Source organism: Eumetopias jubatus, unplaced genomic scaffold, assembly GCF_037043125.1.
Source record: "Eumetopias jubatus isolate StellerSeaLion01/CBP00866 unplaced genomic scaffold, mEumJub1_p1.0 scaffold_15, whole genome shotgun sequence".
NCBI classification, from domain to species: Eukaryota; Metazoa; Chordata; class Mammalia; order Carnivora; family Otariidae; genus Eumetopias; species Eumetopias jubatus.
This window is the reverse complement of record NW_028274821.1, coordinates 73,839,036-73,864,308: the sequence shown is the minus strand read 5'-3', so window position 1 is coordinate 73,864,308 and position 25,273 is coordinate 73,839,036. Positions and strand designations below refer to the sequence as shown.

Sequence of the window (25,273 nt, the reverse complement as noted above, 5' to 3'; positions counted from 1 at the left end):
TTATCACCTGGAATATTTAGACATGGCGTGATAACTCTGCACAAGAGAATAAAACTGCAGGAGACAAAAAACAAATTGGTAGTATATTTGAAAGGTACAGTCAATAGACTACAAATGTAAGCTTCACTGAGAAAGAACATTTCAGTAACAAAAAAAGATACATGGCTAGCAGCCCCTGTCATAGCCTCTCCTCACTTCACCCTTAAATAAATATAACATGTGAACAAATACTAAACATCACCTAGACTCACAATCTACTGTCAGAGTCTAGGTAGAAATGTTCAGTAACTCCAAGGTAGACAGAGTCAGCCTAAGAACACAGGAATGCCTATGCTTTGCTTCCTGAAAGATCTCAGAGAAAGAATAGCTCTGCTCACCTAAACAAGGAAGATAGGTTTTCACATTTTTAAAACACTGGACCAGACTCTGGGCTTGTGCCAGCTAGAAGACTAGGATCTGTCCCTCTGTTCTATAATGCCACTTTTTAGAATGCCTCCATCTTTCAAATCCAGTTTCAAAGCTTGTAGTTTCCAAATACCAGAGGAACAGACAGTAGAGGGAGCCTTGATAGTGGTTCATCCTGCAAAGTACATGCCTCAAAGCATTATGGATAAAAATGGGGAGGGCAAGAACCCCGGGAGCAGGGCATGCAGGGGATGGTGGGAAGTAAGAGAAGGTCCCATGTCAGTCTGGCACACTGGCACTAGCTATATGCCTAACAGGTACCACAAAAGAAGCTACAGCTTTGAGAAAGGAATTCCACCAGATGGACAAGAAGTGGAGCCAAAAGCAATCTACGCATCTCTGTCATCCGGCTCTGCTAGCTCTAGAGATAGCTCTTAATATGAAGACGAATTAACAGGGGGAAAAAAATAACCTGATGCCTATGAAAAACAATGTACCACAAGGTAAAGGAAAATTATCCTGAAGAGAAAACAACCTATCTCTGAAAATAATTTGCTATGAAACTCACAAGGATTCCTCCACATGAAAACTCTCTGAAACAGGGGCAGAGAGTCATATATAACTGGCTGGGGTGAAAAGCCAATGAAATAAAATGAAAAAGGAAATAGGAAACATGAGAAACAAAACGTACAACAGCAAAATTGAAATAAACATTATAGGCCATAGGGAAGAGATGAAAGTGGCAAAAGTCTTTTTTTAATGGAGGCTCCACGCCCAACATGGGGCTTCACTTTACAACCCCAAGATCAAGAGTCACCTGCTCTACTGACTGAGCCAGCCCAGTGCCCTTTTTTTTATTGTTATGTTCATCACCATACATTACATCATTAGTTCTTAATGTAGTGTTCCATGATTCATTGTTTGTGCATAACACCCAGTGCTCCACGCAGTAGGTGCCCTCTTTAATACCCATCACCAGGCTAACCCATCCCCCCACCCCCTCCCATCTAGAACCCTCAGTTTGTTTTTCAGAGTCCATCATCTCTCATGGTTCGTCTCCCCCTCTGACTTACTCCCCTTCATTCTTCCCCTCCTGCTATCTTCTTCTTTTTCCAGCGCCCTGTCTTATCAGTAGAGTTCAAACTTGAAAAGGTCTCCCAGAACACACAAGGAAAGACCCGTAAGATAGAAATAAGAAAAGATGGTGACAACCACAGGGTAAAGGAAAAGGAGAGCCAGGCTAAGAATAAGTGTTTCTGGGGAGAATCCAGAACAACTGTAACAGAAGCAATTAAAACTAGAACTAAGGAAAAACAACAACAACAATAAACTGAACCAACAAATAAGAATCTGTGGCTCCCTGCGTTGCAATGGGGTGGTGCCAGGAGAGGAGATCAATGAAGAAACGACAGTATTGTTTTTAATATGAGAAAAACCATGAATTTAAACTTTGTGCACAGTTTATACTTCACAGTTACAAATACATTATATAAAACAAATACACACAGCACAAATAAGCAGAAAAGGTGCAATCAAATAGGATTATTAAACAGAAAGGTGAGCCGTTCCCACTTGAGAAATGAGGGATTACACGCAGACCTCAGAGAGAGAAAGTGTGAAGTCAACATACAGTGGATGTGGATATGGAAGAAAAAAATCACCTGAAAGAGATGTAAGATCCCAGGCCAGATATACTGGACTATTACCTATATGAATATATGAAAATATCTACAGAAAATACTGACTAGAATTGCAATGAACGAGGAAGAATAGGGACAAGAGAGCTACAGTAGCAAATGCTCTCTCCAGCATCATATGGGGAAGAGACGCTTTAACCGAAGGAATGTGAGTATTGTGACCTCAAGGATGAGGGCATCCCTCATGTGGAGATGGATATACGGATTGCAGTCAATGCACTTGACATATTCTGATCCCAAAGGCAAAATCACTCCTATTGAAATCTGATGCTGGGCGCCTGGGTGGCTCAGTTGGTTAAGCGACTGCCTTCGGCTCAGGTCATGATCCTGGAGTCCCAGGATCGAGTCCCACATCGGGCTTCCTGCTCAGCAGGGAGTCTGCTTCTCCCTCTGACCCTCTTCCCTCTCGTGCTCTCTATCTCTCATTCTCTCTCTCTAATAAATAAATAAAATCTTTAAAAAAAAAAAAAGAAATCTGATGCTAATAAACATTCATCTTACGTTTACTTATTTAACCTCTCTTGTTCTGATTCCACGGTCATGAAACAACCTTCTGATTATGATTCTGTTCCCTATGTCATTATGACCCAAGGGAGAGAATGGGCTGATCATAGCAACTACACACTTAGTCCATGAGATGGCAACTCCTCATTACAAATTAATAAATTGGATTACTGGGGGGAAATATCCTAATTTAAAGGACTTTAAAGTATTTGGGAGTTAGAAAAGCAATTTAAATCTACTGGTTAAGGTTATGGGCTTTGCAATCGGAGAACTATGAATTTAAATCCTGGTTCTGCCACCTGCATGATCTCAAATGTAAAATGAAGATAATAATACTTGACTTGTAGGCTCATAAGTGTTAAATGAGACAATGAATGCAAAGGACTTAGCACAGTGTTTGATACATAGTAGTGCCCAATAAATATCTGTTGAAAAACAAAATGAATATACGTGATCGATAAGTGGTTCTTATTAATTTAAATTTGGAATTTAAATGAGCCCAGATCCAATGTTAAGGTGATGAGCAAAAATCAGGATTTTGCTCTTGCCTAACCTGAAGACTAGACTCTTTCACACTCTGATAAGCTGTGTATTTTTCAAGTTTTTTATGATACAAAAGAAAAGTTGCCATTTTTATTAAGTAATTTCTTAAACTATCTCCAAAAATTCAGACAAGGAAAAGATAAAGCTAGAAAAGAGTAAGCCAGAAAAAAAAGGTTGGCACTAAAATGCACTGTGGTATAAAGTTCTATAAATCTGCTATGAAGGTACAGAGGAAATTTGTTCTTAAGTTTTCTAGCAGCCATCTAAAGAATCTGTGATCACTTAGGAGATTCACAGTCTCTACAAGATAAAAATAAGGTAAGGGCCCAGGAGAAGCACAGCTATTCTTGTTAATAAAGCATGAAAGAGATTCTTCTCATGGGTATTTGTTAAAGAGTGTTTCTTCTGACATCTTTCAGTAAGCTAGTGGCATAACATCAAACACAGAGACTGAACTCTGGACCAATTATAAAAACAAAATAAAGTAAAACCAAAACCTCCTTTGAAGTTAATTTCTCCCATAAAGTAGTCACACAGCACAAACTCTGAGAATGGTATTAAGTGTACTTCGATGTGACACATTTTTCCTCAAAATAAAATAATACATCAACATGAAATACCTAAAGACAGTGCCAAGGAAAAGAAATAAAACCTTAAAAAGGGTTTGTTTTCTTTTTAAATAATCAAATGAAAAGAATCTATTAATAACTTCTTACTGGTAGAAGGAAAAGACAACCTTCCTTGCTTGAATTAACTAAGCCCACATATACTTGTCTAGTTTAAATTACAAAATGGTTTAAAAGCATAAGGCAGAAATGTCCAATTTTATATTCTGAAAGAAATACATACTTAGCATCTTTATTTTCCTACATAAAATATGGTCTATGTCTTACCATGTGATTCCATTTTCTTGGTAATTGTATCTGGGTGTTCATCTAAGAAGAAATCTGGTATCAAAGGATGGCCTGGAAAATTGACCCCAAAAATACTCAGGTTACTATGACAACGTCAATACATTAGATTTTAACACCTGTTTAATGAACATTGTATCTGTTTTTATTGTAATGATCATTCTAGCGCAATGGAAAAGACTCCCGTGAGAAGTGTCAAACTACTTGACCTTCACGAAGCTAAAATACTTTTCCCAAGAGGGCACATTCTGCGTGGAGCACTGGGTGTTATGCACAATGAATCATGGAACACTACATCAAAAACTAATGATGTAATGTATGGTGATTAACATAACAATAAAAAGTATTAAAAAAATAAAATAAAATACTTTTCCCATCACCAAGTTATCCTCCTCTCCTATGGCAAATTTCATCTCTAAGATCTGATCACAGAGCCACCTGTTACGTTAAGCCCTCAACTGCTCTCCCAGGAGGCTTTGCCCCCTCCTCATCTATCCATACAACCCTCTGTCCTACATCCCTCCAAAGTGCTCAGGACTCATTTCTGGCCCTGTGAGAGAAGGGGGTTCCTCATTAAGAAGGACTTGTTTCCATCTCTGTCTCTCCCTCTCAGAAGATTAAAAAAAAACTGGAGGTCAGGAATGCATTGGTCTTTGTTATATCCTAATGCTTATCAAAGCATTCATCTTATGTTCTCTACACTTGATAGGATTTTTAATCTTAAATTTAAGATTTTGTGCACAATGACACTGTGTCTTTAAAATCTAAAGTGATAATTACACTGTCTCAGGACCCAGAAGACCTGCATCTTGTTCAGGTTCTGCCATTTATTAGCTGACTGCTCTTACGCAAAGACTAATCTCTTTGAGCCTGTTTTTTCTACTGTAAATACTACCTACTGAGTACTGCGATTGTGTCATATGCTGGGCACTGTGCCAAGCACATTATACACACTATTGCACTTCATTCTTAAAAAAACCCTGTATGGAAGCTATTATTCCCTTAATTTTACCAGTAAGGAAAGTGATGCTCAGAGAAAGTGGGTGACGTGCCAGAGGTCACATAGCTTGTGAGCAACTGAGCTGGAATCTGAACCTGGCTTGTCTTCTCCCAAACTCCATGCTCTTAATCCCTAAACAATACTGCTTCCCTCACAGGATTGCTGTGAGGGTTAAATAGATAATGTATATGAAACTGCTTTGTAAAACCATAAAGAGCTATTTAATTCAGTTCAAACTGAAGAGACAGGGATGACACAAATATAAACATGTGGAAGCACAACCTAATGAATAGTATTTAGAAACACACTTTTGCACCAATAAATAGAACTGTTTACGCCTATATTGTCTATTATTTAATATAGATTATGTTTCATACATAAAGTAAAAATGCCTGATCATCACCATCATGACTGCAATTTCAGAGAGGAAGAATGATTTTTGAACAAGGGGGCCAGCTGAGAACTTCTCAAATCATACTCTTGTACAAAGGGCAGACTGTGTTCACTGGCCTTCACCATCCAACAGTAAGCTAGCTACTCTAAGAGACTGCACTTAAGAGAAAAACATTTGGAAAGAGTCCATATTCCTAAAAAGTTTTCACAGAAAATGGACTCCTATATCACCTATTACCACATCCTTGAATAAAGTCTTTACTCTGTGATTTTAAGATCAACTTTAAAAACCAATTTTCATTTTTAGTTTCAAGATTTGGAAATGGCTCATAGCTGATGTGCCTTCTGTATCTGTACATCCCTGTAAAGTCCTCAATTCACTTCCATTTTTCCTTTCTCTCTTTTTGAAGTTGTGCTGGTATGGTATTCCCCTTCGTTGGGAGGATAGCTTTTAAAATACATCACTACTTTTAAAAACTGGAAGCATTACCTGGCTTAATTGCATAGATGTCAAAATTTTTTATTCCTTCTTCTCTTAAGATATTTTCATCAATAATAAAGTTTCCAGTAAAACTTTTTGGCTTTTTAAAAATGGAATAGGCAGCATCTGCAATGATATCAACTTTTCTGCACTGGCTTTCAATACCAGATCCTCCCAGCATATCCATAGCAGCAGTGTGGATGGCTGCGGAGAGAACACACACAGAGAACTCCAAATGAAACAGGAGGACCGTGGAAGTAACAAACAAGACGGCTGATCACTTTACTTCACAGGTGATGAAAGCAAGATCCAGAAAGCTTAAGGGATTTGCCAAATGTTCTGACATGACTGGATAGAATACACATTCCTTACTCTACACAGCACTGCCTCATAAAATAGAACTCCTTTGTGAGACTCACTGCAAAATTCAATTAGACTTCTGACTTAAAATGCTCAGGAATTTGCATACGAGTCTTGAAAGTTAAGAAAGCCAGGAAGGTGTAACAGAAAAAGCACTGAGCAGTAAGGCAGGTGAGCAGGATTTTTATGTCAACTATGTTGTGCTTTTTGGCAAGTGACTTTAACCTCTATGGGCCTCAGTTTCCTGTCTCTAAATATGGAGCTCATTCCCTAAATTTATTGTCTCACCCCTCTATTAGAATATAGGGGCAGAGGCACCTGGGTGGCTCAGTCGTCAAGCGGCTGCCTTTGGCTCAGGTCATGATCCCAGGGTCCTGGGATCAAGCCCCACATCAGACTCCCTGCTCCTCAGGAAGCCTGCTTCTCCCTCTCCCTCTGCCCCTGCTTGTGTTCTCTCTCCTGCTGTGTCTGTCAAATAAATAAATAAAATCTTAAAAAAAAAAAAAGGAATATAGGGGCAGAGGAAGAGGGAGAAGCAGACTCCCTGCTAAGCAGGGAGCCCCATGCAGGGCTCCATTCCAGGACCCTGGGATCATGACCTGAGCCGAAGGCAGACACTTCACTGACTGAGCCACCCAGGCACCCTTGTTTTAGGTGCATGTGATTTTTAAATTCTATGTTTTTTTTTTTATGAAGTAACTTGAAATTCTACCATTCATAGTACACTATTAATTATACAATGTCAAAGTTGTGAACAGTAACTTATCTCAATTTACTTATATTTTAGCTTATATTTTGAACAATGAAAGTCAACTTAAGTACTTTAGGTTTCAGTCTCTAGTAATTTAAAGTTCTCTCCATACCACTGTTAAACCATCATTTTAAATCATTACATACTGGAATAAATTACATAATTCAGTCCACACGATGAAAAGTTTATAGCTTTTAAGAGCCACTGACCCCCTTTCCATTCATTCAACACATAGTGATAGAGTACTTACTATAAGTCAGGCATTATTGTAGGGATTGGGAACAAATGAGTTGATAAACAGACAAAAGCCCCTACCTTCATGGTGATTACATTCCAGCATACATCCCTACTTCAAAGATAGCACAATTAACTTGGGGAATTTCCTAAAAGCACTAAGTTAGAAAATATGTCCCTACCTTATAACAGCAGTTCCTCTACTAAGAAGAAATTTTTTTGCTTAACCAAGTTCAAGAGCTCTGGTTTTGCTCTTGATGTGATACCTTATTAATAAAAAATGGCAGCTAATATTTATCAAGTGCGCCCTCTGCTGGGCATGTTGCTACATACTTTACATAAGTTATCTGAATGAATTCTATGAGGTAGGTACTGTTATCATTCTCATTTTACAGAAGAGAGCACTCATGCAGGGAGGGGTTAAGTAACTTGTCCAAGATTACAGGAGCTAGAATTCAAACACCTGACAGCTTGACTTGACTTCAGAGCCAGGATCTTAACCACCATGAAACTAAAGGGCATTCTTAGAGTTTAGTTATTTCGCTTCCATAAACTGTAGAATTTTTCTTTTTCTTTTTGAGAGATAGAGAGAGCAAGCGCACATGCACACAGGCGGGGGGAAGGGGAAAGGGACAGGAAGAGAGAGAATCCCAAGCAGGTTCCATGCCCAGTGCAGAGCCTGACATGGGCCCTGATCTCAGGACCCTGAGGTCATGAACCAAGCTGAAACCAAGAGTTGCACACTTAACCGACTGAGCCACCCAGGCACTCGAACTGTAGAATTTTTCTAAAAATATTTCAATATAGGGGCACCTGGCTGGCTCAATTAGGAGGGCATGCGACTCTTGATCTCTGGGTCGTGAGTTCGAGCCCCATGTTCAGTGCAGAGATACTTAAAATAAATAAACTTTTGGGGTGCCTGGGTGGTTCAGTCAGTTAGGCAGTTGCCTTTGGCTTGGGTCATCAAGCCCTGCATTGGGCTCTCTGCTCAGTGGGGAGCCTGCTTCCACCTCTCCCTCTGCCCCTCCTCCAGCTTGTACTCTCTCACTCTCTTAAATGAATAAAAAATCTAAAAAAATAAACTTTAAAAAAAGATTTCAATACAGTGTACCTTAAAACTATATGCATATGTATACACTTAGTCTCATTACAGACTACATGAATGGTGTAAGAATTCTTAAAACTCTAAATTAAGATGTATACATGTGTTGTGTGTGTTCATATGTATAGACACATATACATAACCTAAGAACAATGAATAATTTCCCCAAACCTATCTTTACTTCAGTAATCTTTCTATGGAAGATACGAAGAAGGCATAGACGCTCAAAATCAAGAAATAAGCCAGAGTTATTTTCAACAAAGGTTTTGTAATGTCATAGGCTACCCTAATAGGTTATAAAACTGACAATAAAAGCAGGTTCACAATAGAATACATCAAATGAAAATTCACTGATGAATGAGCAAAAATAAGCAAAAATTTTAAAGAAACCTGATATGCCTTGGATCACAAGAATCCTAAAGGTGACCCTTAAACTTAAGTATTATTAAGGAATAATTGGAGAAGCATCTAATAGCTTTCAACTGATTCTCCTGATTGCAGACTGCACAAAACACAAAAACAGTAAGAAGAGCCTTAAAATCAAGCTAAGAGGGGCGCCTGGGTGGCTCAGTTGGTTAAGCATCTGCCTTCAGCTCAGGTCATGATCTCAGGGTCCTGGTGCCAGACTCCCTGCTCAGTGGGGAGTCTGCTTCTCCCTCCTTCCTCTGCAACCCCCATGCTCGCTCTCTCTCTTCTCAAATAAATAAAATCTTTTTTAAAAACCCACCAAAGATGTCCTTTTCACACAAACATATAGAGTACATATCAGACTTAAGACATCAGCATTGTCTTTGACTCCGCCTCCTCTGGAAAGAAAGCTTGTCTCACCTCTTTAACAACTGTCAGCCCCCAAACACACACACATATTCTTTGTGTACTCACTGAACCAAAGATATCATTGATTATAAAGTGTACCGCTGAGAAAAAAGAACATGTGCCAAATTAAACTATGGTACATCATCAATAGTAAGAGCATCCTGATATCCAAGATGTAAAAATATGAAAACATGGGCATCTCAGAATCAGTGAAATATAGATGAACTGTTATTTAAACAAGTTGGTAAGCAAGTGCCTTAAAAAAACAGGGAAACTAGTTTTGGTTTCTAGCACCAGGGAGACCAGCTATTACCTCATTTCCCTGACCTCCCTGGTCAGCTGAGTCCCTGTGTCTATTTGTAGTGTGGTCCACGTGACAGAGGACTGCAGCTGCTCTGTGACACTTCTGCTATCGTCGTCTCGGCTGCCAGGACCACCATCAGCAGCTGGGTTCACAGGCTCTGCAACCCAGCCTCCGTTGATTTCTAGCCCCAAGTGGACTTCCCCCCTCTACCACGCTCATTCTGAACGCTCAAGAGGTAAGAGGCAGCAGGCATTCTGAACAGCAGGCCACCCGCCTCCTCGCCCTCCGTTTTGGCAGAAACTATGAAGGCAGTCTTGTAAAAAGAAAAACTTACACTTCTGAAGCTGACATAGCTGGGGCTTGAGATCCTCATGTTATTAAACTACTAAGGCCTGTTCTCTGACCACTTCTCTGGATGGGTTGAATTCAATGGGGTGAAAAGTTCTAAATCCAGACAGGAAAATGTAGCCAGTGTACAGAATGAACACTGAACCAGAGAGGACAAAGAGTGGACCAGGACACTGTTCTGATCGTGGTTAATATAGGTTACACTGTGTCCATTCCATTAAGTGCAATAAATCTCCTTTTCCTTGAAGGGAATAATGTTGGGAGATTACTGGTTCCAGCAAGCATAAAGAGCTGCTCTATACAGTCTAGGAAGAGAAAACCTGTTTTATTTTTTTAAATAGAAGCCTCACAAAGAGCCAGGAGCCTGGACACCCTCTAGAATCCATTTTCTTGCCTGAGTCATGAATAATGCAATATCCTAGCTAGCTTTCCTGCCTCCTCTCTCCACGATCTCACAAGACATCCTACACTCAGATGCCAAATTAAACTTCTTAAACCTCATCAGCAACCCTATCACTCCACTGCTCCGATTTTTCCTCTGCTCTCCTGCTTCTAAAATTCTGAAGTGGCTCTGTACTGAATACAAGTTAAAATTCAAGCTCCTAAACTTGGGCAATCAAGACCTGGGACTTAGTCATCCACCTCCCCACAACAACCTCACACCCACCCAACATTCCAGACAATTGCTCAAGTTGTACTCATGTACTCATTGTGTCATGTACTGCAAGGAACAGGACTGTAAATTCAGTTTACTGTGCCATCAAGTCTAGGCCCCAAATAATACCAATGGCTCCAAGATGTCTAGTAAAACTTCTAAAATGAATATCTCAAAGCTAAAGCAAAGACGTTGGAAGTGAACTGATTTCACTTGTCAATCCTGGTAGTGTCCTCCACATTTGCTGTCATGCAATGTTCTGTTCAGAATGTCTAATTTGGAGCTAGGCAGAATGTAATCATACTGTACATTCATTAATTCATCAAACATTTACCGAACGTCTACAAGGACTACAATAAAATGAACAAAGCAGATACTGTCTCTACCTTTAAGAAACTTTCTAGCAAGGAAGACATTAGCCAAGTTATAAAATCAATAGTTTAATTACAAATGTTGTTAAGTAATGTGAAGGAGATGTACAGACTACTAAATCCAAGGGTCAGTCCCCATTTTGTAAGAACTATCAGCAACATTTGACACAGTGAATCACTCCTTCTTCCTTGAAACATGTTCTTCAAGTGGCTTTCAGGATATCATACTCTTAATTTTCTTCCTACCTTACTCTCCTATATAGTTCCTTTTTTTTCCTCCAAATTAGTTTTTCTACTTCTTCCCAATCTCTGAATGTTGCAATGGCCAATGGTCCCTTCTCTTCTTATATACTATTTATATGTTGATAACCCACAAATTTCTATCTCCAGCCTGGACCTCTCTCCTGACACCCACACTTGCAAATCCAACTGTCTACTGACCATCTCTACCTAGATGCACAAACACAATGCCCCCAAATGAATTCCTAACCTTGCTCCCTAACCTGCCCCATCTGCAGCTTTCCCTATTTATTGGTTCCACCTTCAAAATACAACAGAATCTAACCACTCTCCAGTGTTTTTATTGCTATCACTCCGGTCATAGCTCCCAAGACATATTGTCTAGATAACTGCAATAGTCTCCAATCTGGTCTCTCTGTCTCCTGTTTCTCCCTTCGACCCTCAAGAACTTATTCTTTTCCTGCAGGCAGGTCACAGCCTTGCGCATGGGGACCAGGGTCAGATGTGGAGAGCCCCTCCTCCTGGGAAATAGGCAGGACCAGAAGGGGGGTGCCCCCTCGCCTGTCACGCAACACATGTTCGTGGGGAACCTGGTGCTGAACCATTTGTAGACGACCTGCTTCTGGGTCGGGGTTTCGAGCAGCTCCCTCGCTGTGATCTACTGAAAGTCAGCCCTCGACACAAGGGTTCGTTGGGAGGAAAAAGAAAAAAAATCTATTTTTTTTTTTTAAAGCAGGCTCCAAACCCAACGTGGGGCTTGAACTCATGGCATCTGAGATTAAATGAAGAGTCGCGTGCTCTACCAACTGAGACAACCAGGCACCCACCCACCAAAGAATCTATTCTTAAGAGCATCAAGACAGATCCTTTAAAAAATTCAAGTATCGTCACGTCCCTCCTCTGCTCAAAACCCTGCCAAAAGGGTGCCTGAGTGACTCAGTATGTGAAGCATCTAATTCTTGATTTTGGCTCAGATCCTGATCTCAGGGTTATATAAAATTGCAATCTACCCTTCCAGTACCTGAGACTCCCAATCCCCCTTACTCTGTTCTATTTTTTTCTATAGCATTATCACCTTCTAGATACTTTACTATTCATTATGTTGACTGTCTATTGTATCTCTCCCAATTAAACTAATTAAGTTCCAAAAGGACAGAGCTTCTTGTCTGTTTTGTTCTCTGATGTATCTTAAACTACTAGACCTGACCTTGGCACATAAAAGGTGTCCAATAATTATCTAGTTTATGAATAAAATCTCTAATTCTTAGAGTCAGAGTAGGCTTTTTCTAACTTTGTTACCCCAGGATCCCAAAGACCTAAAGGTTAGGGGAGTGGAGGTGAGAAGGGAAGGACAAAATGCAGATGATGGTAACCACCCTGAAGAGTAAACTCTAACGGTAAGATCTGCATCCCATTCATCTTAGTACCCCTTAATCCCTTGTACACAGGTAGACACTTAATAAATTATCTGTGGATGCATAATGAATAAATAGTACAGAGAACTCTGCCTGGCATATAAAAATGTTTGGAAGATGAATGAATAGAAAATGACAAGTAACATAATAGAGGTATAAAAAAGGGAAAATACTATGTTAAGACTTCGTTTTCTGGGAGACCTGCCTTTCAAACTAACTTTCTGACTCTCACTATCTACCAACAGCAATGATTGAAGTGGGAGGAGGAGGAGGCTAAGAACGGATGAGAGAAGGAAAGGAAGTTGAAGAAGAAAGGCACAGTGAAGTGTGAGCTTTTAAAGTTTTTAACTGTGATCCATAATCAGTAACACTTTTTACCGACATGACTAAGAATACATAATACCTACATATACACACACTCACAAATACATTTGTATTCATTTATATATGAAACCAGACAATCTGCAATGCCCCCTACTATTTTCTATCTCATTCCATTAGAAATAAGACAACAAAATTCTGGCTGCTACCTTCTAACTCAATTTCACAATCCACAAAATTGATTTCATGACTCACCAATGAGTCTTGACATGCAGTTTGGAAACACTACAGAAGCACTTTTTCACTTTGATCTTTTGCCCCACTGCAAAGAATATCATTCTCCAGAAAATCTTTAAAGAACTGTGTCTGCTACAGAAACATAAGGAAAAATGAAGAAGCAATAAAACATGGTTCCGATCTCACAGTGGGCCATGGAAGAAAGGAATCTCGGTCAAATAGGAGAAGAAAGAAATTTTTAAAAAATTGATCCTTTGAGGGGCGCCTGGGTGGCTCAGTCATTAAGCGTCTGCTTTCGGCTCAGGGCATAATCCCAGGGTCCTGGGATTGAGCCCCATGTTGGGCTCCCTGCTCTGCAGGAAGCCTGCTTCTCCCTCTCCCACTTCCCCTGCTTATGTTCCCTCTCTCGCTGTCGCTGTCAAATAAATAAATAAAATCTTTAAGAAAAAAAATCGATCCTTTGAGTCCTTAGAAGAAAAGAATGGTGGTGACTACAGAGATGGTTGCAACAGCTAAATTCTCCTAGAAGTTCCATTAGCAACATGCCCCCGTGCTCCGTACATTCTCACCCACAGCCTCCCGTTTCCCCTGCATCAATACCATAAGTCACTGGCCGTTTCACTTCTGCTTGGAGCAGATAAAATCCCTTCACCCAGTAGACAGCAGATGGGAACAAAGATAAAAAGAAATCCCTCAAATGTCCCTAAACTAGAACTCTGGGTTAGTTTCACATTCTTGTATGTGGCAATTCAGTTCAAGAGTACCCCTAGAGCTATAATACTTCACAAAAATGCTGGATTAAATGTGTTTTCATGGCCAACTCTTACCAGCCTCGTCATCCATTACGTGTAAAGGCTAACGAAGTATCACAGTGCCCTGCACAATGTCTCCACATAATAACTGCCCAACAGATAATCTGTTGAGCAATAAATGAATAAACAAAATAATTCCAGAAAGAAGAAGAATAGGAATAAACAATAGAAAGGTCCTTAGACAATAAAGAAACATGTTAAAAGACACAATGGGGAGAAATCAGGAAAATCCAGAATGTTGGAAACTCTATAAATGACCTGGTTTTTCGGGGTGCCTGGGTGGCTCAGTCATTAAGTGCCTGCCTTCGGCTCAGGTCATGAGCCCAGGGTCCTGGAACTGAGCCCCATGTCTGGCTCCCTGCTCCACAGGAAGCCTGCTTCTCCCTCTCCCACTCCCCCTGCTTGTGTTCCCTCTCTTGCTGTGTCTCTGTCAAATAAATAAAATCTTTAAAAAAAAAAAAAGAAAAGACCTTGTTTTTCAAGAAATCAGTGGCAAGGAAAAAAAAAATTAAAAGTGTTAACTACTATATATGAAAAACATATCACACAAATATGATGTGTGAAACTTGTTTATATCCTGATTTGAATAAACCAACTGTGGAGAAAGTATTTGAGACACATGGAAAGAGCTAAAGAGTATAATGCTTAGCAAAATAAGTCAGTCAAAGAAAGACAAATACCATATGATCTCACTCATATGTGGAATTTAAGAAGCAAAACAAATGAGCAAAAGAATAAAAAAGAAACAAACCAAGAAACAGACTCTTATTTGACAGAGAGTGAGAGCGAGGGAGCACAAGCAGGGGGAGGGGCAGAGAGAGAGGGAGAAGCAGGCTCCCTGCTGAGCTCGATCCCAGGATCGATCATGATCCAAGCCAAAGGCAGACGCTTAACCGACTGAGCCACCCAGGTGCCCAAAAAACAGACTCTTGAGTATAGAGAACAAACTGACAGTTACTAAAGGGGAGGTGGGTAGAGGGATGGGTGAAATCGATGAAGGGGATTAAGTGTACACTTATCTGGATGAGCACTGAGTAACGTAGAGAATTGTTTAGTCACTGTATTGCACACCTGAAATTAATATAGCAATGAATGTTAACTATACTGGAATTAAAATAAAAAATTTAATTTAAATAAAAATGGTAGGTGGTTGTCTATAATTTTAATATCCAGAAGCACTTCTATACCCTAGCCCCAAACAGAAAATATAATTTTTAAAAAATATACCATCTAGTATTGTGGCTGCCCCAAGATGAGACTATTAGAATACTTTTCCTTCCCCAATCTTCCCATGCTCATATAAGCCCTTCAGAATTCAATTACTTCCATATTTCACCCTTCCCCAACTTCTAAGTTTAAAAAGAGAGTTTAGGGGTGCCTGGGTGTTACAGTCGGTTGAGTGTCTGACTCTTGATTTTTGGCTCAGGTCACGATCTCAGTGTCATGAGATCAAGCCCCAAGTCTCTCTCCTGCTCCCTCTCCCTCTGCCCCCCAACCACCCCTGCCCCATGCTCGCTCATGCAGGCTGGCTCTCATGCGCATGCTCTCCCTCTCTCTTAAAAAAAAAAAAAAAAAGTTTAATTTGTTTCCCACCTCAACCTACCTACCCAAGCTGTACCTCAAAAGTGTCAAGGACAATAAATGAGATCCAATAACTGGATTTTTTTAAAAAAATACATACCTGTTTTAGGCCATAATGCATTGACTGCAATTTCACCCTTAAATTCTTCTGCCATTCCAAGCACACACATAGACATACCATACTTAGCAATGGTATAAGCTGAAAGAAACCACAAAGAATAGTGCTTAATTAAGAAACAACTTTGTGAGTATAAATAACCACTTTCTAGGGCTATACTGCTAGTAAAACAAGAACAAAAAGTTGCAGATTTGCTAACCTAGTCAATTAAAACAGAACTTCTTTCAGTTTTGCCTTTGGCTTTCTATTCTAATTACCTGTCCAAATTTTAGTGAATTATGTACAAAGGAGGAGTAAGTACCTGATGTAACTATTTTAAAGGAGGCACCTCTACATAAATCTTGTAATTTTAATGCATACTCAACCCCAAATCATTAGTTTGCTGTGAAAGAAAAAGTACTTCATAGTTTCTAACCAACTTCATTGAAGACTAAGTTATATACAATAAAACACACCCACTGAGACTTGAGGGAGCTTTCTGGAATGATGGAAATCCATATCTTGATTTGGCTATTGGTTATACAGATGTATACATTTGTCAAAACTCTTCAAACTGAACCATTAAAATCTGTGCATTTTATTGAACGTAAATTATACCTCAATGTTTTAAATTACAGATAAAAGTTTAAGAATCTAGTTTCCAAAGTGCTATTGATTCTACATAGAAAATTTAATGTTGAATGCTATGTAAAAATTGTAATTACATCATAGAAACACTGATTTAATACAAAACAAATTAACCAAACAAACCATTCCCTTAACCTACCACCTACCACAGTGCTGTTTGAACCACAATGGATTTAGGTTCAGTGGTGGGCTGAGATTGAGGATATGAGCAATTTTACTCTTTTTCAAATAAGGAATACATGCTTTAGATCTGAAAGCAAAAGAAAACACATCAAGTTAATAGCTTTCTAACAACTTCCCCACTTCTCAAAATTATTTTATTTTTTTATTTTTAAAGATTTTATTTATTTGAGAGATAGAGAACATACACGAGAGCAGAGGGGCAGAGGGAGAAAGAGAATCTCAAGCAGACTCCCTGCTGAGCAAAGAGCCTGATGCAGGGCTCGATATTACAATCCTGGGATCATGACCTGAGCCAAAATCAAGAGTTGGACGTTTAACCCAGTGAGCCACCCAGGCATTCCTAAAATTATATTTTAAAGTACTTCTACAAAGCAACTAAACTTGGTCAGGAATACGTAGGGTACTTTTGTTTGTGTTTACTTTTTTAAAATGAAGGTAGGAAAAGCAATTAATTTTCATTTTCTGAAACTCTGCTTAATGGCCTGACAAAATGATCTGCTTGATGAAAATATCAAATCCTTGCCATATTAGCCTTAAATCCAACTGAAGCTATCCTCAACTACATCCTTTCAATTCTTCCCACCCAACACACACACAAATACACACACACACATACACACACATGCATAATTTTCAGCAAGTTAATGTCCTTGCTAGCCAGCACAGGCAACACTATGGTAAAGAACATGGTGCTCAAGTCAGACAGACCAGGGCTCAAATCCTTTTTCTTCCCCTTCATTGTGTGATCTTAGGCAAAATACATTCTCAGTTTTCTCACTTGTAAGTGTTGGTAATACCTGCTACCATCTAGGACTGACCCAGGGATTAAAATGAGATGATAAATATGCAACACTTTGAACAGTGCATATGTTAAACATGAAATAAACAACCGCTATTATTAGTATTATGTATGCCGATTTATTTCATCTTAGTAGGTGTGGTATTCCTACTATGCTGGAACTGTTATTTAATAACACAACTCCCAAAACATTCCCAAATTTAATTTGCACCAATATGCAATGCAGTATGCCTTTGGGAGGAATATTTAGTTTTTATGTTTTTTAAAAAACTGTCCAAAAAGGTAGGCAATTTATTTTTTAAAAAAACTCAGGTTCAATATTTTTAATTTATTAATGATTAAGCTACACTGTGTTATTAAGCTATAACATACACGTAGCTTAAAGCTGTAGAGCTTTTAGTTTTATTTCACATTCAATAATTTCTAGGACTTTGAACTAGTTGATTCTTGTCAGTTTTTTTAATTAACTAATGTACAACATTCTTATTACCATCTGCAACGTCTGTTCAGGTCTAGAAATCAAATATAATCAATATCACTAACGGGTTTTATACATATTGTTTTTCCTTTCCAAAAGTGCTTCACTTTCATGGGGGTGAGTTGGGGAGGGGCAAACAATATTACAGCTGATATTCATTAAAACAATGAAGATGCACCTCAAAATCTGAACAGGAAAAAACCAAATCTATTCCAGGCAATAAGACCATGACTACATTTCACATGCAAGGAAAGAGCTTATTTCATTTACATTATAAACATGAGCTTCTCCTTTGATCTATTAGATAAAACCTTTCCACCTGCACTTTGCCTGCCTGGCCCTCAGCATTACTAATCCTAAATCAGCTGCATTTTTTACAGCAACATGCTCAATCTTCTATGTTAAAGACTATTAGCACCACACTTAAATACTAACACCTCCAGCTTAATAAAATAGTTAAGCTTACTGAAAACTTACTGTGTGCTAGGCACTGCCCTTATTACTCTTACATGAATTATGTTATTTAATTAGGGTTATAAGCTCAAACACCCCATAGGCATTTGAGTAAATGAATAAAGTGAGCTGTGTATAGGAAAGAAAAATTAACTGTTCAGAAATACAATTAAACTTTACTACTGAATTTCTATAAGCATTACACTGGAGATTACATATTTAAAACTTTTATTAAAAATACAAATTAAGGATTTGCCTTCTACCTCATCTCTGCCTTCCAACCCTGTTTCTATAAACCTGTGATACGAGTCACAGGCCACAGGGCCCTAGGTGCCAGGGATCAGGAAACAGCTCTAGATCCTTGCTGAAACCTCCGAACAGGTCAGTTCTTTGGGCCTTGTCCCCACTCTCTCCCTGACGATATTTCTCAGACTTGCCTGAGAAAACAATCTATACTTTCCTTCCATTAATAAATGAGTGTCACTAAATAAAAAACAAAATTAAAATTAAAATGGAAATGTTTCATTATCAATTTTCTCTTTTATAACTTATAACTTCCACAGAGGACCAAAAACCTGACACCTTTTCTTTGGTCCAAAGGTCAGTATCGGGTCTTTCATTTGGCATTGCAATATGCCTTTAACTGGGAAAAATATTTAGTATTATTTTAAAAAATAGCTGCCCCCCCAAAAATAAATAAATAAATAAATAAATAGCTGTTCCAGGGGCACCTGGCTGGCTCAGTCAGTAGAGCATGCAACTTGATCTCAGGGTCATGAGTTCAAGCCCCACGTTGGGCATGGAGCCTACTTTAAAAAAGTAAATAAAATAAAGTAAAATAAAATAATAGCTGTCCCTAAATGTAGGAACTTTCAACAATGAATAGAATCTTTGCTTTAAAAAAGGGTTTTTATTTTAGTGTATCTCTTCCTGAGATATTTGTAGATGTGCTATTCCAATGTACTCATATTTAGTTTTTAGTACGTTAGTGCCCTATGGCTCATATGTTCCATCTGTAGTTCTCCAACTACACAAGTAGTATTCATTGAGAAAGGTACCTGAACAAGGTTAGTTCATTTTCTCACAGTTTGAAATCAGGGTTTTTTTTTTGCTTTGTTTTGAACTGAACCTTCAAATCTATAATTGCAGGAACGTAGTTTAAACCATCAGTTTCATTTTTGGAAAAGGATCATGGTATAGGAAAGGGGCCAGGTTGTTCTTGCCAAATGGGTTTTCCAAAGACATAATTTCACAAGGAATGAGCAATGAGAGTCAGACATTTGTGTTTACGTTAGTCATAATGTCGACTGATAAAGTTAAGTCTTTGATCCAATCTTTGTATGGGAATTGAGCTGGGAATTCTCTCATGGGTGGCAAAAAAACAGTTGATTTCTTTCAAATTAAAACCAAAATCTCAGGGCACCTGGGTGGTTTAGTCGGTTAAGCCTCTGCCTTCGGCTCAGGTCATGATCTCGGGGCTCAGGAATCGAGCCCCCCATTGGGCTCCCTGCTCAGTGGGGAGTCTGCTTCTCCCTCTCCCTCTGCCCCTATTCATTCTCTCTCTCTCTCTCACACACACACACACTAGCTCACTCTCTCAAATAAATAAATAAAATCTTAAAAAACAAACAAAATCTCTTCAACAATACACCATAGCCACATAATCTTGTCACAGAGCAGACTATCATGTTTGTAGTCCACATTTGTAAAGCACATAACTATAGTTTAAAGCATGGAAGTGTGTTTAGTTCTTAACGTTCATAACACAGTGCATCTTTAACTTTTTAGCAAGAGCAATTCCTAATGAACAATATGATGAACAAAATTATTTTCTGCATCTCTGTGAAACATTTCTACATTAGTTTAATAAGTTTAAAGCTAACCCTCACCATTCATTACAGCTTAAAGTTAACACTGACCATTGCAACAGCACTGTCCATAGTTACGGTTACTACAATTTTGACATATCTATATTAAACCTCCTAAGCTGTTTCTCAACACTTAACAAGTCATTTCCATGTTCATGTCATGGGTACCGGTCTAACAGTTTTTTTAACCACATCAAAATTCTCCTGACACCTTAAGTAAATAAAACTTGGTGAGTAGAATATTTATATCCTTGGCTTCATCATCTACAATCGAAACTGCCACAAATGATTTAACTTTTCACAAATCGTGTCCTTCTAAGCCTTAATTCAACATGCTGAGCAACAGTATTCCTGCTTAGGTTTATATTTTTAAATGCTTGTTTAAATGAGTGTTTATATTTAATCAAAATTCTTTCACAAGTTACCATCTGTAAAAGATCTTGAGGCCCAGATAATTTCTTCATGTAACACATGACTATAACACAGAGCAGTACTGCTTGTTTTATTTGAAAATAAACACAAATCCTATTGAAGTCTTAGTCCTTTTTCTATGTAAGTTTTTCACCCAGTTTTTTCTGTATGTTTGCCATAGTTCTTACCATGGTTTGACTCACTGTGGTTTCCATTCAATAGAGATGTACTTTACATACTGAATTAATAGAAATATGCTCCACATCTATAAAGAAGTAGGCTCTCACTCATTTTACTTGAACATATGGCTCTCTTGGCATATGTCTCATTTTCCCACTTCAGACAGACACATGGGTATGAGAAATATTTTACTTCCCTCTTTAAGAAAAATAGCAGGGCAAGCACACAAGATAAAAATGGCAACCTTTTAGCCTGTCCTCAGTTTCAGGTGTCTATGAATCACACCGTAATGTAACAAAAGGCCAAGGCTAATGTCTCTTAATGAGGCAGTCGACACTCTGCCACTCAGCTATAGCAACTAACTGTTGCCATACGGGTATGCTGTGACCAGATTTTCCAATTTCTTTTTTTTTTTTTTTAAGATTTTATTTATTTATTTGAGAGAGAGAGAATGAGAGATAGAGAGCATGAGAGGGAAGAGGGTCAGAGGGAGAAGCAGACTCCCCGCTGAGCAGGGAGCCCGATGCGGGACTCGATCCCGGGACTCCAGGATCATGACCCAAGCCGAAGGCAGTTGCTTAACCAACTGAGCCACCCAGGCGCCCCAGATTTTCCGATTTCAAGAAAAGCCAGAAATCTGGATTTTTGTGTAAATCTGATCTTTTTCATATGTGTAACTAATAAAACTCTGAGCTAATAAAGGAGCTAATAGAAACATTGTTTTACACTGTCAGGGCCCAGTTTTGCAGACCCAACAAAATGTATCTCTAAGAGAAAAGTTCCAGATTAACAACAAATTTTATATTTAACTCTCACGACCAATCCTACAACATACTTCACATCCCCATTTTACAAATAAGGAAAGAGAATCTGCAAGAAGTTAAGTTACTTGCACAAAGTCATGAGATAGCACATACTCAAGGGAGTCTAACTCCAAAGCCCAAGGTCCTAATTGGTCTTAACCGATTTTATGTATAACCATAAGGCACATACGTATAAGATACATGTGAGGCGACAAACAAGTTCTATGCTATCTCTCTTTACATCCACATGAAAAAGTGATAGACCTGAGGGTAAATAAACAGATAAAAGGGGCTTCTGGATGGCTCAGTCGTTAGGCGTCTGCCTTCGGCTCAGGTCATGATCCCAGGGTCCTGGGATCGAGACCCGCTTCAGGCTCCCTGCTCTGCGGGGAAGCCTGCTTCTCCCTCTCCCACTCCCCCTGCTTGTGTTCCCTCTCTTGCTGTGTCTCTCTCTGTTAAATAACTAAATAAAATCTTTAAAATAAATAAATAAATAAACAGATAAAAAATGGACAAACAAGAGTGGACTGTCTGACCGATTCAGAACAGATCACGACTACATTTGGTTTCATTCTGTATTCTGTATTCCCCCTGATATTCCCCAAGATAGCATTAACCTTTTGTTACATTAAAATGGGATCCACAGACACCTGAAACTAATGTAACACTTATGTTAACTATACTGGAATTAAAATTAAAAACTTAATAAAAATGGAAAAAAATGTGATTCATAATGAGCTTCCTATGATTTACATAACTCTAACCAGTGTTTTTCAGAGAAAGGAAAGACTATTGCTGATTTGAATAATAAGAATTGGCATGCATGTATATATTTATTCATACAAATGTCTGAAAATGCTGGAGCTATACTTTAGACTTTATTAGGTTCACAGAGAAAGGGAGCTCTGAATAAAACTATTTAAAATATCATTTATTGACTTGGAGCACTTTTTAGGCCTTTATAACAACTTCCTAGGTTTTAAACTGTATTGCTAATCTGGTTCAAATCTATTTACAACTAGTTCTCTGAGAACACATTGCAAGGTTCTTCCCAAACACTGGTAACTTACGTCAGAAAGGTGCCTCTGGTGTTGACATTCATCATCAAATCCACTCTTTTTGTAGGCGTTTCCAATGTGTTGGTCAAGCTAATAGCACTGGCATTATTCACCAAAATATCAATTCCTGTTTTCAAATAATCAACTTCCCATTAATGTAATTTAAACTTTACAACAAAAAGAAATAAAAACATCTAGTCTATATAGTTGAACCCTAAGTTGGTTCACAAATACTTCTTTTAGGTTAAATGACTGACAATACACCAATGCAAGACTTGATAGCTGTGTCAAAACACCCAAATGATTTTCACTGGCACAATGGAGAAAGCCAATCGCCAGAGCTCCACGTGAAACTACAAGGAGGCTTAGTCCTCAGTGGTTTGTAGCTTCCATTCCTATTTGTTCTCTTACCTCCCAGTCTTCCCTCTTTGTCTCCATGAACCTCAGGTTAACTGCCTTAAGGTTTTCCCTTCTCTCTAGCATCTTTCCAAGGCCCTCCTTCCAAGCTCACTAGTCTCCCTTCTAAGACCCTTACTTTAATAAAAGAGGTCTTTCCTGGTCTTGGGAACTGAGGAAGGAGAAAAGACCTAGAGTGAATTTTCAATTCTAAGCAAATCATCAAAGTATATCAAGTTTGTTTTAGTAATTCATACACAAAATTAACCTAGAATAATGATTATGTACATTCTGTCCAGTCCCTCTATATGTAACATATCTTGTTTACAAGTTTAGTTAAGTAATGTTAAATGAAAATAGTAAAATACAAAAGTATCTTAAACACTTCTCTGGTTCTACATGATTCATAATTCTTTTTAAAGGGCACTTAATATTCAGTTAAATAGAATCATCACAACTTCTACTATTGCCGGCTTAGACTGTTGCAATAGACATTTTTTGTTACCCTCTTTATTATGCCCCTCTCTCACAGTATGTGGATAATGTCTTAAATAAGGCTATTATACTCACTAAAACATTTTAGTCATAAGCACCTTTTCTTCATATATAGTAGCATAAAATCTTGATCACATCCTCATTCCTCAGTTTCTATATTCTTTTTTTTTTTTTAATAAACTCTGTGTTGCTAATGTTTTCTTAAAATGCGTCCTTAGGATAACTTTGGATTCAACCATATTACATTTTATAGCTTCATTATAATAAAACTCAAGTAAGTCATCCATATATCTGAGACAAGTTCTAGACCCTGTGACTACCAACCTTCTAGGATGAACATAATGATGGTTGCCTTCACAAGGCAAAGACCTGTGAAAAGAATTTTTAAAATCTAGGACATACTTGTCAATTCACAAAGCTATGAGCTGCTCAGCCACATCACTGAAAGATAATCAGCAAGTGGCTATGTCACATAAGGCACTCTGCTAGGGCCTATGAGGTAAGAAAGATGATACTCACTAAAGAAGCCAGGTGGGAGCAAAGCGAATTGAAAGGTCTGAGTGAGATGCTGGGCTGATTGGTATATACACCACCCTGTGTAGAATCACCCTCTTCAGAGAGATGAAGCTAGTAAGGGCTGATCCAATCAATAGATTCCTTAAGCAAATTCAGACTTTATTGACTTTATCTCTCTCACTATGTGATAACAAGTGACAAGTGTGTTAGCAGAGCAAACTTCTGGGCCCAAAAGCAAAGAAAGTAGATGAGAAATGAGGATATACTGACATGGTAAATTATGTTTGACTTGCCAGTGATAAAGAAAAAAATAGCTTCAATTAAGAGGTAGGTTAAAATTTCAAACTCAGATGGCCCAAATTAAAATGGATCAGGGAATAATAGTGAAAAATAATGCACAAGCAGGTGTGTGTGTGTGTGTGTGTGTGTGTATCCATATATATATATATACCTGCTGAAAAAAAAAGTTAGCAGGAAAGAATGATTCTGTAGTTTATGAAATAGCATAATTTACTCAGGCCTGGAAAACTCTGAAGGTGAAGGAAGGCAAGGTGATAGGGAGCACCCTGTGGCAGAGAACCCTGAGGGTACAGGTTTGAAAGCATTATCAACTTTGTTAAAAGGACAATTCTCTAGCAGAGAGAAATATCAGGAAAAGGTAAAGTTTTCCCAAAAGGCAGAATTCAAAGGCCTATAGAATTCCAAAACAGAAGGCCACAACAGTAGGAACCACAGTATGGAACTAAAACCAAACAAACAAAAAATAAAAGCTTGGCATCTTTGTGGAAAAAGAGTACAGAGGGAAAGAAAAAAAAAAAAGGAGCAGCTTATGAATCATCTCTTATAAAGGTGGCATCCTTAATAATTATGAGAGAGTGGCAGCTGAGTATAACAGAGTTCCCTCTTCATTGTGCATTGTTATGCCAGGAAAGCAGAAACTGATGGGTAAAAGGAAAGCAAAAAATCTGAAATACATCCAAGTGGATACTAAGGAGAAGGAAAGGAAATCTTAGGAAAGACTTCAAAATAGAGGTAACTCCATTGCCAATCTATAAATTTATCAAGAAGATAAAAGTGTTTCAGATGCCTCTCTCAAATAAAGCAGGGGCAGGGCCTGGGTGGTGAAGTCCTTTGAGCATCCGACTTGGTTTTGGCTCAGTCTGATCTCGGGGTTATGAGATTGAGCCCGTGTCGGGCTGTGCACTCAGCGCGGAGTCCGCTTCGGTTTCTCTCTCCCTCTTCCTCTGTCCCTCCTCACTGCATCCACATGAGCACAAACTTTCTCTCTCACTCTCAGATAAATAAATCTTAAAAAAAAAGTAGCAAAATATACTGGAAGATTTTTTTTCCCCTCAAAGGTACTGAAAACATATCCTCTTAATTGAAAATTAAACTCTGTGCTCCAGT

General features: G+C 38.5%; 1 protein-coding gene across 2 annotated transcripts in view; it reads right to left on the bottom strand.

Moving 5' to 3' along the window:
• Positions 1–25,273, bottom strand: part of HSDL2 (hydroxysteroid dehydrogenase like 2) — a 61,518-nt gene that overhangs the window by 17,952 nt on the left and 18,293 nt on the right. For both annotated transcript variants that reach the window (XM_088018891.1, XM_028107861.2), the window contains exons 4-8: positions 22,472–22,586; positions 16,373–16,476; positions 15,582–15,680; positions 5,944–6,138; positions 4,043–4,114 (exon numbers count right to left, since the gene is read on the bottom strand). In XM_088018891.1, the coding sequence (XP_087875017.1) occupies positions 4,043–4,114; positions 5,944–6,138; positions 15,582–15,680; positions 16,373–16,476; positions 22,472–22,586 (585 nt within the window). The remainder of the gene's footprint in view (positions 1–4,042; positions 4,115–5,943; positions 6,139–15,581; positions 15,681–16,372; positions 16,477–22,471; positions 22,587–25,273) is intronic.